At 47.7% G+C, this 19,236-nt stretch overlaps 1 protein-coding gene across 1 annotated transcript in view; it reads left to right on the forward strand.

The window, feature by feature from the left end:
- PLB1 (phospholipase B1) overlaps nt 1-19,236 on the forward strand; it is a 188,453-nt gene that overhangs the window by 145,218 nt on the left and 23,999 nt on the right. The window contains exons 42-48 of the mRNA XM_089658470.1: nt 4,332-4,427; nt 6,417-6,488; nt 9,628-9,702; nt 10,697-10,760; nt 12,455-12,513; nt 14,775-14,842; nt 18,215-18,258. Of these exons, the coding sequence (XP_089514596.1) occupies nt 4,332-4,427; nt 6,417-6,488; nt 9,628-9,702; nt 10,697-10,760; nt 12,455-12,513; nt 14,775-14,842; nt 18,215-18,258 (478 nt within the window). The remainder of the gene's footprint in view (nt 1-4,331; nt 4,428-6,416; nt 6,489-9,627; nt 9,703-10,696; nt 10,761-12,454; nt 12,514-14,774; nt 14,843-18,214; nt 18,259-19,236) is intronic.

Consider the following 19,236-nt stretch of genomic DNA (forward strand, 5'->3'; position numbering starts at 1 on the left):
AATAAGTCTTTCGGTTGCAACAATGTATCTATTTGTATCCATTTCAGATACAGATGTTTTTATTCGGATACAAATAGATACATTGTTGCAACCGAAAGACTTATTCATGTCAAATATAATAGCGGACTGGAATTCTTCTTTTTCTTCTTCTTCTTCTTTTTTCTTCTTCTTTTTCTTTTTCTTCTTCCTCTTTTTCTTTTACTTCTTCTTCTCTTTCTTCTTCTTTTTCGTCTTCTTGCAGGTCACGGCTCATGTGCAGATTTTTTATCGGTAAAACGATCAGCCAATTTTCCCATCATTGCCGGGAAAATCGGCAAAATCGGACGATTTTTTTTCCAATTTTACCGATGAAAAAAAATGTGCCAAAACCCCGAAAAACGGACGACCAATTAACCCACTAACACTGCAAAAATAGGCCGATTTTCGACCCGTCTATGGCCTGCATAGAGTGTGATTTGGTTTGCTTTAAGAAGGAAAAACATTACACAGGGTTCCCAGGTCAATGGGAATTTCCCTCTAGGCCGGAATCATTGCTATTTGGAATGGCACTCCAATGTACCAAGACTTAGTTCCCCCATTTGACCAAGGAGCACTTAATCTGCGCCTTCATGGCCCCTGACTACCTACCTACAGATGTTTATGATGTCCGCCCTGGTCGGTTCGCATTGCCGGGGGAAAGACGATGCTTTGCGGTGTTGCAAATTTACCTTGGAGTCTCTCGTTTGCCAGTTGGCGCTGATTGCCAACAACACGCTCGTTGAAGTCAGTGGAGCACCTGGCACGTGATTACAGCCCGATATTTCAATATGGGATGGACACAAAAAATACCAGGCATTTGGGAGAGGTGGTAGTAACGCCTCCGGAACACCTCAAAGTGCCGTTCAACTACCTCCTGATCTGTAATAAAGTCTGCCACCTAATGCAGGCCATAGACGGGTCAAAAATTGGCAGATTTTTCAGCCGAAAAAAAAATCGGCTGATTTTCACACTGTTAATGGGTTAATTGGTCGGCCGATTTTCGGGGTTTTGGCACATTTTTTTTTTATCGGTAAGGTTGGAAAAAAATCGTCCGATTTTTCCCGGCAATGATGGGCAAATCGGCCGATCGTTTTTACAGATAAAAAATCTGCGCATGAGCCCTGACCTGCAAGAAGAAGAAAACGAAGAAGAGGAAGAATTCCAGTCCTCTATTATATTTTATATGAAAAGTCTTGCGGTTGCAACAATGTATCTATTTGTATCTGAATAAAAACATCTGTATCCAAAATGGATACAAATAGATACATTGTTGCAACCGCAAGACTTTTTCATGTCAAATATAATAGTGGAGCTCTCTGCAGGGACAGAAGTAAAAGTGCCGGCCGTAGACGGGACGAAAATCGGCTGATTTGTTTTACCATTGGTGGTAACGTCGGCCTATTGAACAACCGATTTTTCTTTTTTTTTAAAACGGACGATTTTCGACCCATCTATGGCCTGCATAAGCCTAATGCCGGCCATACATGGTTTGAATTCTAAACGATTTTTCGTCCAAAAATCGAAACCGTCGTTCGCTCGGTAATCCGATGGTGCCATCAATGATTTTGAAAATCGGCCAACCGAGTCATAAAGTTCACCCCATATAACAGGCGAAAATTCTGTTCCTTCCAGGTCACGACTCATGCGCATATTCTTTTTGGAAAAACGATCGTACGATTTGACTATCATTGAGTCAAAAATCGGTCGTTCACAAATTTTCCAACATGCCCGATCGCCGAAAAGGGGAGGAACCATGAAAATTGGCCGGTGCCATTGACCCACTAACAGAGCGAAAATTGGCCGATTATTCTTAGGTCCGATTTTCGGAATAAAAATCGGTCGAATTTTGACCCACGTATGGCTGGCCTAAAGCCGGCTATACGCGGGTTTAATTCCGAAATAATTTTCTTTTGAAAATCTTTCTAAGTATTTTCGTTCGAATTTCGCAACATTAGTGGGTCACAGCAACGGTCGATTTTCAAGCGATCGTCGAATTTAAGTGATCGGGCATGAAATTTTTTGAAAAACAAACGAATCATTGACGGGAGTATCGTGCAAGAAATATAAAGCTGTGACCTGGAAAGAAAAGAAAATTCTTGGCCACGAAAATCCCTTTCTGTAGCAACACGAGGAGAAATTGAAGGCGCGGTTTGTTGAATTTCGAAATGAATGGTGGCGCCATCGGGTGACCAAAGGCACAAAATTTCCAATTTTCTAAATAAAATGAGTTCAGAATTTGACCCGTGTGTGGCCGGCATTAGGCATCCCATAGTTTGTAGTCACCATAATGTTTTCACAAAGCACTCAATATACGGTTAGTGCAGTGGTCGGCAAGCCGCGGCTCGCGAGCCACATGCGGCTCTTTACAAGCTTAAATGCGGCTCTTCTGTGTGCCGGGCGCCCGCTCCCCTCCCTCCTCTCCCTCCTCTCGGACGGGCGTGTGCAGGGCGGCCGCCCCCTCACCTCCCCTCCCCTCCCTCCTCTCGGACGGCCGCCCGCTCCCCTCCCTCCTCTCGGGCGGCCGCCCCAAAAGTCAGGACTCTGCAGCTGTCAGGATGTAGGCGGGGCAGCCAGGATGTAGGCGGGGCAGCGTGACGAACTCCTCTCCTCTCACAGTCCGCCCTGAAGACCAGAACGGCGCGGGAAGCACGGCGAGAGGAACGCGCGGAGCAAAGGTAAGTGAATTGACACAGGGGGGACTTACTATATGGGGGATGAATTACTATATGGGGGACTTACTATATGGGGGGACTTACTATATGGGGGGGGACTTACTATATGGGGGATGAATTACTATATGGGGGACTTACTATATGGGGGGGGACTTACTATATGGGGGGGGACTTACTATATGGGGGATGAATTACTATATGGGGGATGAATTACTATATGGGAGATGAATTACTATATGGGGGATGAATTACTATATGGGGGATGAATTACTATATGGGGGATGAATTACTATATGGGGGATGAATTACTATGGGGGATGAATTACTATGGGGGATGAATTAATATGGGGGATGAATTACTATATGGGGGATGAATTACTATATGGGGGATGAATTACTATGGGGGATGAATTAATATGGGGGATGAATTACTATATGGGGGATGAATTACTATATGGGGGATGAATTACTATGGGGGGATGAATTACTATGGGGGATGAATTACTATATGGGGGATGAATTACTATATGGGGGATGAATTACTATGGGGGATGAATTAATATGGGGGATGAATTACTATATGGGGGATGAATTACTATGGGGGATGAATTACTATGGGGGATGAATTACTATATGGGGGATGAATTACTATGGGGGATGAATTACTATGGGGGATGAATTACTATATGGGGGATGAATTACTATGGGGGATGAATTAATATGGGGGATGAATTACTATATGGGGGATGAATTACTATATGGGGGATGAATTACTATGGGGGGATGAATTACTATGGGGGATGAATTACTATATGGGGGATGAATTACTATATGGGGGATGAATTACTATGGGGGATGAATTAATATGGGGGATGAATTACTATATGGGGGATGAATTACTATATGGGGGATGAATTACTATATGGGGGATGAATTGCTATATGGGGGATGAATTGCTATATGGGGGATGAATTGCTATGGGGGATGAATTACTATATGGGGGATGAATTACTCTATGGGGGATGAATTACTATATGGGGGATGAATTACTCTATGGGGGATGAATTACTATGGGGGATGAATTACTATATGGGAGATGTATTTTCAGTTTTAAAAATGTGGCTCTCAAAATAAATTTAAATCGTGGTTTTGGCGAGATTTGGCTCAGTTGAAAAAAAAGGTTGCCCACCACTGGGTTAGTGGGATTTTTTTTTTTACCAAAAATATGCAGCAGAATCCATAATGTCCTTAATTTATAAAGCAATTTAATTTTTTCTTTTGGGTATGTTTTATAGCAGAAAGTAAAAAATTAAAAAAAAATGATTTTTTTTTTTAAATGTTGGGTTTGTTGTTTATATCACAAAAAATAAAAAAACGCAGAGGTGATCAACCACCACCAAAAGAAAGCTCTATTTGTGGGGGGGGGGGGGGAATGATGTAAATGTCATTTATGTACATTGTTGCATGACCGCGCGTTTGCAAAAAAAAATGGTGTGGTCAGCAAGTGGGGGGGCCTAAATCTCCTGAAGGTCAACAGACAAATATGAACCTCCCTTTAATTATTTAAAAAAATCAACCAAGAATCTGCTCCATGGCTCATTGTATGGCAGTGCAGTTGATGTGTTTTATTTCTCTATCCAGAATGGGGCACCAGACACCTCGTACCTCGCTCCAGACTGTTTCCACCTCAGTCAGAAGTCTCACTCCCAGCTGGCCAGGATGCTCTGGAACAACATGGTAATGTATGCGGTCTGGGGGGGGGGAGGGTATATGGGGGGTGGGGTATATGGGGGTATATGGGGGACGGTTTATGGGGGGGTATATTGGGGAGGGTATATTGGGGAGGGTATATGGGGGGGTATATGGGGGAGGGTATATGGGGGGGTATATGCACACAGGTCCAATGTTCTTTATCTCAGATTAAGCCAGTGGCTCGTGAGCCACATGCTGTCCTTCCATCCGGCTTTATATGCCTCTCACAAGTGACCACACAATGTAGCCGCAACTCTTATCTGCATCGGACAGAGCTTGACATGAGCCAAATAACGTGGTCACATGATCCCAATTGGCCAGACCGTCCCATTCACATATTCTGTATATACAAGCTGTGGGCTGGATGACTGAAAACAGGTGAGATGGTGCCGACTTCCACATACCACCTCACGTGGTCACCGTCAGCCCATCCAAACCTGTATATAAAGTACAGTATATGTCAAAGGGAGGACCTGGTCCCCTGGTGTCATGCGACCACATTATATGGTTCATGTGGTGTGGACTACCACATACCACCTCACCTGGTCACCATCAGCCAGTTCGAACCTTTATATAAAGCATATGTCAAAGGGAGGACCTGGTCACCTGATGTCATGTGACCACATTATATGGTTCATGTGGTGTGGACTACCACATACCACCTCACCTGGTCACGATCAGCCAGTTCGAACCTTTATATAAAGAAAATGGTTCATGTGGTGCACACTTCCACTAACCATCTCAACTGGTCACCATCAACCAATCCAAACCTGTATATAAAGCATATGTCAGAGGACCTGGTCACCTGATGTCATGTGACCACATTATATGGTTCATGTGGTGCAGACTTCCACTGACCATCTTACCTGGTCACCATCAGCCAATCCAAACCTGTATATAAGTAAAATGGTTCATGTGTTGTAGACTTCCACTAACCATCTCAACTGGTCACCATCAACCAGTCCAAACCTGTATATAAAGTACAGTATATGTCAAAGGGAGGACCTGGTCACCTGATGTCATGTGACCACATTATATGGTTCATGTGGTGTGGACTACCACATACCAACTCATCTGGTCACCATCAGCCAGTTCGAACCTTTATATAAAGCATATGTCAAAGGGATGACCTGGTCACCAGGTGTCATGTGACCACATTATATGCTTCATACAGGGCAGACTTCCACTAACCATCTCACCTGGCCAACATCAGCCAATCCAAAGCTGTATATAAAGAATATGTCAGAGGGAGGACCTGGTCACCTGATGTCATACAACCAAATTATATGTTTCATGTGGTGCAGACTTCCACTGACCATCTTACCTGGTCACCATCAGCCAATCCAAACCTGTATATAAGTAAAATGGTTCATGTGTTGTAGACTTCCACTAACCATCTCAACTGGTGACTATCAACCAGTCCAAACCTGTATATAAAGAACATGTCAATGGGAGGACCTGGTCACCTGGTGTCATGTGACCACATTATATGCTTCATAGAGGGCCAACTTCCACTAACCATCTCATCTGGTCACCATCAGCCCATCCAAACCTGTATATAAAGAATATGTCAAAGGGAGGACCTGGTCACTTGGAGTCATACGACCAAATTATATGGTTCATGTGGTGTGGACTCCCACATACCATCTCACCTGGTCACCATCAGCCCATCCAAACCTGTATATAAAGAATATGCCAAAGGAGTGACCTGGTCACCAGGTGTCTTGTGACCACATTATATGGTTCAAGTGGTGTAGACTTCCACATATCACCTCACAAGGTCACCACCAGCCAGCCCATGGAATGTGTCCCTTACCTTCATGGAGAGTTGTGTTCTGACCATTCCGCTGCAGTTCTAAGTCATTCCTTTTTGTGTAGCTTGCATGGTGGGATACTATTACGTTGACTTAGGAGCTGGAAGACAGTTGGATTTACTAAAGCCAAATACACTCTGCACTTTTTTTTATTATTCAGCTTGAACCCGTCGGACAGAAAACGGACACTCTGGACCTAGCGGCCAGTCTTCCACTGAAGTGCCCGACTCAGGTAAGAAAACAGAACTCTGGGCACAAAAACGTTTGTCCAAATATATTCCTCAAGAGCCACAAAGGATATCAGCGCACTTTGTGTGCAACAAATGCCTTTACATATTCAGATATTACCTTGTAAAAGGCAGCAGTGACATCATCCTAGTGCTGTGCATAGCCTGTGCAGTGAGCGGAGCTGTGGGAGGGGTCCAGCAGGCTCCACCCACTACAGAAAACTACAGGAGGGGGCAGAGACAAGACCTGTCACCCTACACAAGGAGAGAGACTAGAACTGTGGAAGGGGTCCAGCAGGCTCCACCCACTACAGAAAACTACCGGAGGGGGCGGAGACAAGACCAGTCACTCTACACAAGGAGAGAGAATAGAGCTATGGGAGGGGTCCAGCAGGCTCCACCCACTACAGAAAACTACAGGAGGGGGCGGAGACAAGACCAGTCACCCCGCACAAGGAGAGAGAGTAGAGCTGTGGGAGGGGCCAGGCAGGCTCCACCCACTACAGCAAGCACAGCTGTGGGAGGGATCCAGCAGGCTCCACCCACCAAGACCAGTCACCCTGCACAAGGAGAGAGAGTAGAGCTGTGGGAGGGGTCCAGCAGGCTCCACCCACTACAGATAAGTACAGGAGGGGGTGGGCACAAGACCAGTCACCCTATACAAGGAGAGAGAATAGAGCTGTGGGAAGGGCCCAGCAGGCTCCACCCACTACAGAAAACTGCACGGGAGGCAGAGACAAGACCAGTCACCCTGCACAAGGAGAGAGATTATAGCTGTGGGAGGGGCCAAGCAGGCTCCACCCACTACAGGAGGAGTGATCTTTCAGCAATGTAGAATTTAAATGTAAAACCCAACTCCGACCAATTTTTTTTTTTTTGGATAGAATGAGGAAGAACTAAATAATTGTTGGGTTTTCTGGTTTGTACCCTGGTCTGAGACCCCACTGAGGGGGGATTTTCCCTCACTTCCTGTTATTGTGACACCAGCGCAGGAAATAGGGGGAGCTGTTGTTGTCGGGACAGGAAGGCCAGAATTTCGACCCCTTCTCCACTTTACTATAAGGTGAGTTTTTTTTGTGGCCATTGGAAAGATTTCTCATCATTATGTGTCCTGACAGGAAGTGATGGGAAATCCCCCCAATTAATATCATACAGGGGCTCTAACCCCTCACCGCTCTATCTAGGAGTAACGTCTTGGCTGGAGTTGGGTCAGTACATCCAGTGCACTGCTCTCCAAAAATGGACCCTTTATGTCACAGCTGTCCAACACAAGGCGCACTGGCCGAATCTGGCCCTCCAGGCTATTTCATGTGGCCCTCCAGGCTATTTCATGGGGCCCTCACACCTCTCCTGCAGCTGTGGCTTCCCTTTCAGTTCTGTCCCCACCTTGTTTCAGTCAGCAGCAGAAATGAGGACAGAACTCCTCCGCCAGCTTCTCCATGTAGCCACGGAGAGCCTCAGCTCTGCATCCTCCCTCCCCCCCACCCCTATCTCAGCAGTTGGCAACAGAGAGGAGACAGAACTCCTCCTACAGAGCCTGCACCTCTCTGTGCAGCCACATCCCCCCCTCGTCTCTGCCCACCACCCCCAGTCTCAGCAGTTGGCAGCGGTGAGGAGGACAGAACTCCTCCTACAGATCCTGCACCTCTCTGTGCAGCCGCATCACCCCCTCGTCTCTGCCCACCACCCCCCAGTCAGCAACTGAGAGGAGAACAGAGCTCCCCCTACAGATCCCGCACCTCTCTGTGCAGCCACAGCAACCCCTCGTCTCTGCACACCACCCCCAGTCTCAGCAGTTTATCAGAAGTGAGGAGGACAGAACCCATCCTACAGATCCTGCGCCTCTCTGTGCAGCTTCATCACCCCCTCATCTCTGACAACCACCCCCAGTCTTAGCAGTTTGTCAGAAGTGAGGAGGACAGAACTCCTACAAATCCTGCACCTCTCTGTGCAGCCGTATCACCCCCTCGTCTCTGCACACCACCCCCCAGTCAGCAACTGAGAGGAGAACAGAGCTCCCCCTACAGATCCTGCACCTCTATGTGCAGCCGCAGCAGCCCCTCGTCTCTGCACACCACCCCCAGTCTCAGCAGTTTGTCAGAAGTGAGGAGGACAGAACCCATCCTACAGATCCTGCGCCTCTCTGTGCAGCTTCATCACCCCCTCATCTCTGACAACCACCCCCAGTCTTAGCAGTTTGTCAGAAGTGAGGAGGACAGAACTCCTACAAATCCTGCACCTCTCTGTGCAGCCGTATCACCCCCTCGTCTCTGCACACCACCCCCCAGTCAGCAACTGAGAGGAGAACAGAGCTCCCCCTACAGATCCTGCACCTCTCTGTGCAGCCGCAGCAGCCCCTCGTCTCTCACAACCACCCCCAGTCTCAGCAGTTTGTCAGAAGTGAGGAGGACAGAACTCCTCCTACAGTCCTGCACCTCTCTGTGCAGCCGTATCACCCCCTCGTCTCTGCACACCACCCCCAGTCTCAGCAGCTTGTCAGAAGTGAGGAGGACAGAACTCATCCTACAGATCCTGCCCCTCTCTGTGCAGCCACAGGCCCCCCTCGTCTCTGCCCATCACCTCCCAGTCTCAGCAGTTGGTAGCAGTGAGGAGGACAGAACTTCTACAGATCCTATACCTCTCTGAGCAGCCACAGCACCTCCTCATCTCTGCCTCCCCTGGCCCTCCTCTAGTCCTCCTCCAGACCCTGCACTTTCTGCTTCCCAGCTCTGCCCCCAGCTTCTTCCTGGCAGCAGCACAAGGTAAGGGAGGTGCACTGTGATGTAAGGGAGGGTGGGGAACATCTGACTTCTGATGGTGATGGGGGGACTATTGCCATCTTATGTAAGGGGGGTGGGGGGGCTCTTGACATCTTATGTAAGGGGGGTGGGGGTGCTCTGGACATCTTATGTAAGGGGGGTGGGGGGACTCTAGTCTTACAGAGACCAATAGCCCTTTGAGGGCAACCATGATGCTGATGCGACCCGCGATGAAATTGCGTTTGACGCCCCTGATTTATATCCTTTATATCCAGACTGTTGCAGCTGGAATGCGGCGGAGGGCGGGATACCGGCAATGAAGATGAAACAAAGTAACTATTTTTTAGTCTTCTGAATGAAAATGTATTTTTTTTTTCTATTGTAGGCCCAGCCGTTCCTGAGGACTTATAAGAACAGCAACTACAGCTATCCCGCTGTGACAACTCCACCACCAATCACAGTACGGATTATCATGTTCTGATTATAAGGGGGGGAGGGGCTGTGTTTTTGGGTTTTTGTGTTTTTGCATTATTGTTTTTTTGTAGGACGTCCCTTTATAAATAAAATAGGAAACTGACATCTAAAGGATTGTCCAAAGGCAGGGCCGGACTGACCATTTGGAAACTCGGGCACTGCCTGAGGGCCCGGGGTCAGTAGGGGACCCCATGAGATGCCCCTGGTACCTTTTTCATAGGCTTTTTTGAGTTTGGGCAAGGACACAGGGACCCCATGATCCCCTATTACCCATGAGTTGTCAGTCCGCCCCTGTCCAAAGGATAATTCTGAGACCCTGCCCATTGCCTCTAGTACATTGATTTTCATGCTGTGGTCCAAGGCCTTAGATTGTGCGCCCCTCGGGGACGGGGACTGATGTGAATGTACAATATATATGTAAAGCGCTGTGTTAATTGATGGCGCTATATAAGTACCTGAAATAAATAAATAAGATAGAGGTGAGGCCTCCATCAATCAAGATGTAATATCCCCATTGTGTTTAGCTGGATAGAGGGCATGGAAGAGGAGGGAGGGAGTGGACTGTGTATACGCCCACATGTGTGACTCTATAGTCACATGGGCTGCTCAGCCTTGATAAGGGGGGGAAAAGCTCAGCATAGAAACTCACTGAAAACTGAGCATGTGCAGAACTCAACACTACTCTGTATAATCCCCAACTGCAGTGGGGACATGGACAGAAGGGGGAGACAGAGAACAGCAGGATCAACCAGGTTTTTTTGCAAAACACAAAAAAATGAATTTCTTAGTGACTGAGCGAGTATGAACAGCGTGGAATACGCCATTTACTGATCGTTTTTATGATGTGGGTTTACTGACACTTTCAAGTTTAGATGAGAGTAGTGATTGGGTGTACATTCTGCGGTACTAAACGCAGACGATTGATGTACTGAAGTGAAATGTCGCCGATTATGTGATGGAATATTTCTCATGTGATACAGAACTGGGGCAGTGACATGGAATGCCGAAACTTCGTAGCCGTCTCTGACAGCGTGCCCACGTCAGGTGAGGAACCATGAAGAATGTTCTTCTTTCCACATTTGCACCTTAAAATGGAAACTTTTTTCTGCAGTTTTTGCGTTTTTTGCACGAGTTTAAAAAAAATCACTTTAGGCCTGAAGATGACATAAAACCCCCAAACATGAGATATTTTCTGAAAGCAGAGACCCTAGGCCAGGGGTGGGCAACTCTTCAGCTGTTGTGGAACTACATTTCCCATGAGGCATTGCAAAGACTGGAAGTTACAAGCATGTCTCTACAGGTCCCATGAGACATTGCAAAACTGACAGTTATAGGTATGACTTGCAGAGGCATGATGGAACTTGTAGTTCTGCAACAGCTGGAGAGCTGCAGGTTGCCCACCCCTGCCCTAGAGAATAAAATAGTGGTAGTTCCAATTTTTTATGTCGCATTAATTTATCGCAACATTTTTGTAAAAAATACAAGTAAGTTCATTTTAGGGCACAAAAAAGCAATAAATTAACCTTTTTTTGTAAAATATAAAAGACGAGGTTGCAGCGAGTAAATAGATACCCAACATGTCAAACCTTACATTTTTGCTCGCTCGTGAAATGGCGACGAACTTCAGTCCCCTATATTTTTCTGCAGGTCTTAGTGCTTGTGTGACTCTAAGGCCGCCTTTACACGTGCTTCAAAATGTGGCATTGGACGTGCTTTTTTAAAACTACTGAGTGGGGGATCAGCACAGCTGGGGGTTACTACTGAGCGGGGGATCAGCAGAGCTGGGGGTGCTATTAAGGGGGGATCAGTAGAGCTAGGGGTTACTACTGAGTAGGGGATCAACAGAGCTGGGGGTTACTACTGAGGGGGGATCAGCAGAGCTGGGGGTGCTACTAAAGGGGGATCAGTAGAGGTGGCAGTTACTACTGAGGGGGGATCAGCAGAGCTGGGGTTACTACTGAGGGGGGATCAGCAGAGCTGGGGTTACTACTGAGTAGGAGATCAGCAGAGCTGGGAGTTACTACTGAGGGGGGATCAGCAGAGCTGGCGGTGCTATTAAGGGGGGATCAGTAGAGCTAGAGGTTACTACTGAGGGGATCAGCAGAGCTGGGGTTACTACTGAGGGGCAGATATTTTTTTAACAAAATCATGCACCAAAAAATTGAGCGTCAACATACCTCCCCCACAAAGAACCATACCAACCGAACGAGAAAAAAACTATTCGAAAGGCTTTTTGCAAAAGTACAAAAGGAAATCGGCTAACAGTTTCTAAATTAACATAAACCTGCCAATAATTTACAACCTAAAACCTGCACATTTTCAGGCCTGTTGCTATCCCGTCCACATGGCCCTCCCACACGTTGGGTCATCACAGACCCCTTTGAGGGTCTAATATTAGACCCAGGGGTGGACTGACCATTTGGAAACTCGGGTACTGCCCGAGGGCCCAGGGTCAGTAGGGGGCTCCATGAGATGCCCCTGGTACCTTTTTCATAGGTTTTTTTGAGTTTGGGCAAGGACACAGGGGCCCCATGATCCCCTATTGAGGGCCCGGGGTCAGTAGGGGGCTCCATGATTCCCTATTGCCCGGGGGCCCCATGAGTTGTCAATCCGCCCCTGATTAGACCATTGTTTTCTATTACAGAGATATAGGATGGGATGCGGCCAACATTTGCACCAGTTTTGGAAGCAATTGAGTTTGCTTCTTACGTTTTCTAATGTTTCTATCTTTCTTTCAGTTCATAAGCTGCGTCCCGGCGACATTCGAGTGGTAGCAGCGCTGGGTGATTCACTGACGGTAGGTGTCCATAGATTCATTACAAATAATTATTACGGTGAAATGCCACCTTCCCACCCCAGGAAATGAAATAAATTCAGTGGTGAATGTATGTAACCACAATGACTGTCACCTTTAGTGACATTGTCCATCAAAGAATCCCCCTACCCCCCCAATATTACTTACCTTCCTCCCCAATCTGCCCTCCATCAACGACCCATCTGGCTCCTCTTTATACTGTTCATGGGCTCCATTCATTCCTCTTGGTAAGCCATATTTATGGTGACCTTTAGTGTCTCTTTGGAGTGTTGCTCACCCATATGAATGGATGGGACCATGGGGCAAATGCATAGTATGAAGTGGAGCCAGATTGGTTTTCGGTGAAAAGATTGTTGCATCTGGGAAGAAGGTACGTAGTTATTGTCCAAAGTGGGCGCCACTCAAGGGGTGAAGTATTTATTATAGTACAGCTTCACCAAAGGTGAATACATCCTTTAAAGTGTGCTGCATTAACTAATCTACCTACAGGTGGAGTCATGGCTCCAAGAAGTATGAGATGCCTTACCATCACATCCATAAATATAGCGAAATGATTGAGGTCAGGTGTCTCCAGTGAAGGGTATTGTAATACTCCATCATACAAAGACATTGCAGACAATTGTGGTCTTCCAACCTTGTGGTAACAGTTTGGTGAAGACCTGTTTCTGTTCCACCATGACTGTGCCCCTGTATACAAAGCCAGCTCCATAAAGACATGGTTTGACCAGTTTGGTGGAGGAACTCGAGTGTCCTGCACAGAGCCCTGCTCTTAACCCTAATGAATGCCTTTGGGATGAACTGAAACAACCACTGCAAGCCAGCTTTTTTTGCTTGGTGCCCAACGTGGGGCCTAACATGCAAGCCAGTTCTTCTCATCCAACATTGGTACCCAACTTCTCAAATGGGCACAAGGCCATTTCTCACAGACATCCCAGACATCCTCCAAAACCTTGTGGAAAGCCAGAACAGTGGAGGCTGTAATAGCCACAAAGGGGGCAACTCCATATTATTGACCATGGATGGAAACTCCATATTAATGGCCATGGGGGGGCAACTCCATAGTAATGGGTATGGAGGGGGGTGACAACTCCATATTGTTGACCATGGTTGGCAACTCCTTATTAATGGCTTTTGGGAGGAGGCAACTCCATATTATTGACCATGGATGAAAATTCCATATTAATGGCCATGGGGAGGCAACTCCATAGTAATGGCTATGGAGGGGGGAGGCAACTCCATATTATTGACCATGGGTAGCAACTCCATTTTAATGGCTTTTGGGGGGGAGGCAACTCCATATTATTGACCATGGATGGAAACTCCATATTAATGGCCATGGGGAGGCAACCCCATAGTAATGGCTATGGTTTTGGAATGGGGTGTCCAACAAGCTCCTATAGCTGTGATGTTCAGGTGTGCACAATGTTCCCATACCTCTTATACACTCATGTTGATGGTTAATATGGAGGGGGGTGGCAACTCCATATTATTGACCATGGGTGGCAACTCCACATTAATGGCTTTTGGGGGGAGGCAACTCCATATTATTGACCATGGATGAAAACCCCATATTAATGGCCATGGGGAGGCAACTCCATAGTAATGGCTATGGAGGGGGGTGGCAACTCCATATTATTGACCATGGGTAGCAACTCCATTTTAATGGCTTTTGGTGGGGAGGCAACTCCATATTATTGACCATGGATGGAAACTCCATATTAATGGCCATGGGGAGGCAACTCCATAGTAATGGCTATGGTTTTGGAATGGGGTGTCCAACAAGCTCCTATAGCTGTGATGTTCAGGTGTCCACAATGTTTCCATACCTCTTATACACTCATGTTGATGGTTAATACAGCATCCCACGGTCAACATATTTGGTCAGAAAGCCTGTGAACAGCTAAAGCATGACAGCAGAGGCCTATGTCAATCCCAGTAACCCTTAGTCTCAGAATGGAGCAAACTCAAGGTGGGATGTCGGGGACATTTATTGGTCCCAATATACTTTATATCAAAATTAATTAATGACATAAGTAATCTTGGTCAATCAAAGCAAGCAACCCAGCTAGAGTTAGCAAGTCAGTCCTGGTGGATGTGTTGTCAATACCCTTGTTGCCCCTTTTAATACATCCCAAGATGCTCCTGATGGACTTATATATATATTGTAAAGCGCTGAGCAAACTATTGGCGCTATATAAATCCTGTATAATAATAATAATGGACTAATTATAATTTGTTTGTAGGCTGGTTTTGGTGCCAGAGCAACTTCCATCTTGGATGTAGCCCAAGAGTGGAGGGGAGTCTCCTGGAGGTGAGAGCTGCTTTTTCTATGATGTCACAATTAATGGAAAACACTGTTGAAATTGTACCACTGTGGTCATTCTGCCTGCTCCTAGTGTAATATGTAAGCTCCTCTGGGGCGGGACTAACATGAAAATGAAAAGTTCAATGTGTCCTATAAATTATTTGCATTATATATACAGCCCTGGCCAAAGGTTTTGAGAATGACACAAATATGAATTTTCACAAAGTCTCTTTGTCAGATGTTACTCTGGTATACTGCAGTATAATGACAAGCATTTCATAAGTGTCAAAGGCTTTGATTGACATTTACATGAGGTTTTGCAGAGTCAGTGTTTGCAGTGTTGACCCTTCTTTTTCAAGACTTCTGATTCTCCTGGCATGCTGTCAATCAACTTCTGGGTCACACCCGGACTGATGGCAGACCATTCTTGCATAATCAATGCTTGGAGATTTGTTGTTTTTTTTTTTTTGTTTACCCGCCTCTTGAGGATTGACCACAAATTTTCAATGGGATAAAGGTCTGGGGAGTTTCCTGGCCATGGACCCAAAATGTTGATGTTTTGTTCCCCAAGCCACTTAGTTATCACTTTTTCCTTATGACAAGGTGCTCCATTATGCTGGAGAAGACATTGTTCTCACCAAACTGATCTTGGATGGTTGGGAGAAGTTGCTCTCGGAGGATGTTTTTGGATCATTCTTTATTCATGGGTGTGTTCTTAGGCAGAATTATGAGTGAGCTCCACTCCCTTGGCTGAGAAGCGACTCCACATATGAATGGTCTCAGGATGCTTTACTGTTGGCATGACACAGGACCTGTCGGGGATCGCCGCGGCGCTGGTCTCGGCGCAGGAGCAGTGCACCGCCCTGTGCAGGGACACGGGCACTAGGGCCAGGCTGACCGCGGCGATCGAGCTTGTGCATGAGCAGTAGAGGCCACGGGCGCGCGCCTGGCACCAATGACAGCGCAGGGCGGAATATTTAAATGGCCCTGAGCTGTCATTCAGTGCCTTCTGGTCTTATCCTGTATCCTGTATTGCGAACCTGTTTCTTGTAAGTTGCTGACCCGGATTGTGCTCTGACCTTGTTGTATTCTCCTGCCCAGACCCTTGCTTTGCCTGACCTCTCTCCTGGATGCTCCCTATTTGACCTGACCTGCTGTTGATGACCTGGCGTGTGACCCGACTATTCTCTGCCCGCTGCTTTGTACCGCACCGTCTCCATAGTTACCGACCCGGCCTGCCTGACTTTGCACTTGTTCAGCCATCCATCCATCCATCCCTCTCAACGGGGTCTCCAGACCTCCTCATATCAGGCTCTCTCCCGTGGGAGCCCCTGGCGAATACCCCTACCACTGACGGTATCCTCAGTAGTCACGACCTGGTCCCGGGGTACTCCAAGTCCATCCCCACCATCAGGGGCCCTGGTGAACAAGTACTCTGGGGCTTAGACTCCGTGCGCTGGGGACGCCTGATCAGTGGAGTGCTAGTGGTGTCGCTGGGCGGTCCCTTACAGGATCTTTTCTTCTCCAGACAAGGTTTTATCCAGATTCCCCAAACAATCAGAAAGGGGATTCATCAGAGAAAATTACTTTACTGCAGTCCTCAGCAGTCCTATCCCTGGATCTTTTGCAGATTATCAGTTTGTCCCTGATGGCTTTCCTGGAGAGAAGTGGCTTCTTTGCTGCCCTTCTTGACACCAGGCCATCCTCCAAAAGTCTTCTCCTCATTCTGCGTACCAATGCACTCACATCTACCTGCTGCCATTCCTGAGCAAGCTCTGCACTGGTGGTGGCCCGATCCCACAGCTGGATCACCTTTAGGAGATGGTCCTGGCGCTTGCTGGACTTTCTTGGGCGCCCTGATGCCTTCTTCACAACAATTGAACCGCTCTCCTTGAAGTTCTTTATGATCCGATAAATGGCTGATTTAGGTGCAATCTTAGTACCTGCAATATCCTCGCCTGGGAATCCCTTTTGTGTAAAGCAATGATGACGGCACGGGTTTCCTTACAGGTAAATTAACCACTTGCCTACCAGGCACTTCTACCCCCTTCCTTACCAGGCCAATTTTCAGCTTTCAGCGCTGCCGCATTTTGATTGACAATTGCGCGGTCATGCAACATTGTACCCATATGAAATTTTGATCATTTTTTTCTCACAAATAGAGCTTTCTTTTGGTGGTATTTAATCGCCGCTGGGCACTTTACTTTTTGCGCTATAAATAAAAAAAGTGCAAAAAATTTGAAAAAAAAAAAAACGTTTCTTTGTTTCTATTATAAAATTTTTCAAACAGGTATTTTTTCTCCTTCACTGATGTGCGTTGATGAGGCAGCACTGATGGGCACTGATAGGCGGCACTGATGGGCACTGATAGGCAGCACTAAAGGGCACTGATAGGCAGTACTAATGAGGTGTCACGGATAGGCAGCACTAATATGCAGCACTGATAGGCGGCACTGATAGGTGACACTGATGATGGGTACTGATAGACGGCACTGACTGGCATCACTGCTGGGCACTGACTGGCGGCACTGACTGGCACAACCCCTGGGCACTGACTGGTGGCACTGACTGGCAGCACTGCTGGGCTGCACTGGTGGGTGGCACTGGTGGGCAGCACTGGTGGGTGGGCACAGGTGGGTGGCACTGGTGGGCACAGGTGGGTGGGCACAGGTGGGTGGCACTGCTGGGCACAGGTAGGTGGCACTTCTGGGCACAGGTGTGTGACACTGCAGAGTGGCACAGGTGGGTGCACTGCTGGGCACAGGTGGGTGATCTGCTGGGCACAGGTGGGCGGAGCTAGTGGGCGCACTGCTGGGCACAGGTGGGCGGAACTTGCGGGTGGCACTGCTGGGCACCGATCATCAGGGCACTGATCATCAGTGCCATGATGATCGGTGCCGATCCCCGCTCTGACAACTGCCGGTTCTCGGCAGTACTTTCCTCACGATCTGACAGCGTGAGGAAAGTGCAGCCGAGAACCGGCACTTGCATTTCCCTGTGATCAGCGTGTCATTGGACACCGCTGATCACGTGGTAAAAGGCCGCTGTGATTGGCCTTTCACCACATCACGTGATCAGCTGTGTCCGTAGGACACAGTGATCACGGAGATCGTCGGGTGCAGGAGAGCGCGTTCTGGGAGGACGTCATATGACGTCCACCCAGAACTGGCCGGCCGCAGTGCAGCCGTCATTCGGCTATCTGCGGTCGGCAACTAGTTAATATTTGTGTCAGTCTCAAAACTTTTGGCCAAGTCTGTACTGAGGGTATTTGGAACAGCTGGAATCTGATTGGCTATTACAGGGACAGTCTTTTTTTTAACAGATTGTTTGGAAATAAATGTGAGCATTATTTAATTGCAATGTGTTCTTGTCTTTCAGTATTGGAGGAGATGAAACTTTGGACAAAGTCACAACAATTCCTAGTAAGTCTTCTAGCTTTCATGAAAGGACTGGCCCACACGTAAAAGTGATATTGCAGCTATAAGTGGAGTCTGGTCACCTGCTGACATCTTATATACAGGGGCGTATTTACCACAAAGCAAACAAGGCACTTGCCTAGGGCAGCATTTTTCAGGGGGGCAGCACCTCCCCCAGAAGAAGAGGTGAAAGAATGGACACGTGCACCATGGGAACCAGGTGGGGTCCAAGAGAGGCTGCGGGCGGCTTGATGGTGTATGTAGCGCCTCTGGGGATGTCTGGAGCTGTTGTCAAGTTCCTACCTTTTCCCAGAGGTTATGTTACTCCATGTGCTGGCATCCATCTTGGATTTCTGCTGAGCATGGTGGGAATCCTTTATGCCTTCAGGTCTCTGAGGTCCATCCCCCAGAGGGGTGTGGCTGATGACATATAAGCCTGTGGTCCGCACATGCTCTTTGCACTTGTGTCTTGTGTCTTTGTGTTGCTATTACTCTGTTCTGACTCTCGTAACTCTCCTGGAATCTGACTCGGCTTGTGACTCGACTATTCTTTGTGTTCTCCTTTGATCTGACCCTCTGTTGCTGAACCCGGCTCGTGACCTGTGATTCTCGCCTGCTGTCCTGTACCGTTTTGTCCCGTTGTTGTCGACCCGGCCTGCCTGACTACTCTATTGCCTTTTCCACCAGCTACACGCCATTGGCGGCGGCCATTACTGCAACTGAGGTGTCTCGGGGGCCGCGACCTGGTTCCTGGCTGCGTCAAGTCCATCCCCACCATCAGGGGCCCTGGTGAAGGGCAGCCTGGGACTTAGACTCCGCGCCCTGAGGGATTTTGATCTGTGGGTGGTGGTTGTCGTCAGCCAGTGCGTTACATTGTTATTAGGCCTGCCTGTCCGTTCCTCAGCTCCTGCCCTGACAGCTGTGGAGATGAGTGTCTCTCTATCACCAGGGGGTGGGGGGTAGTGGAACACTCTCCTAGGTGGG

The sequence above is a fragment of the Staurois parvus genome, unplaced genomic scaffold, assembly GCF_062004578.1.
Source record: "Staurois parvus isolate SC_StPar_1 unplaced genomic scaffold, SC_StPar_1.0 ptg001073l, whole genome shotgun sequence".
In the NCBI taxonomy this organism is placed as follows: Eukaryota; Metazoa; Chordata; class Amphibia; order Anura; family Ranidae; genus Staurois; species Staurois parvus.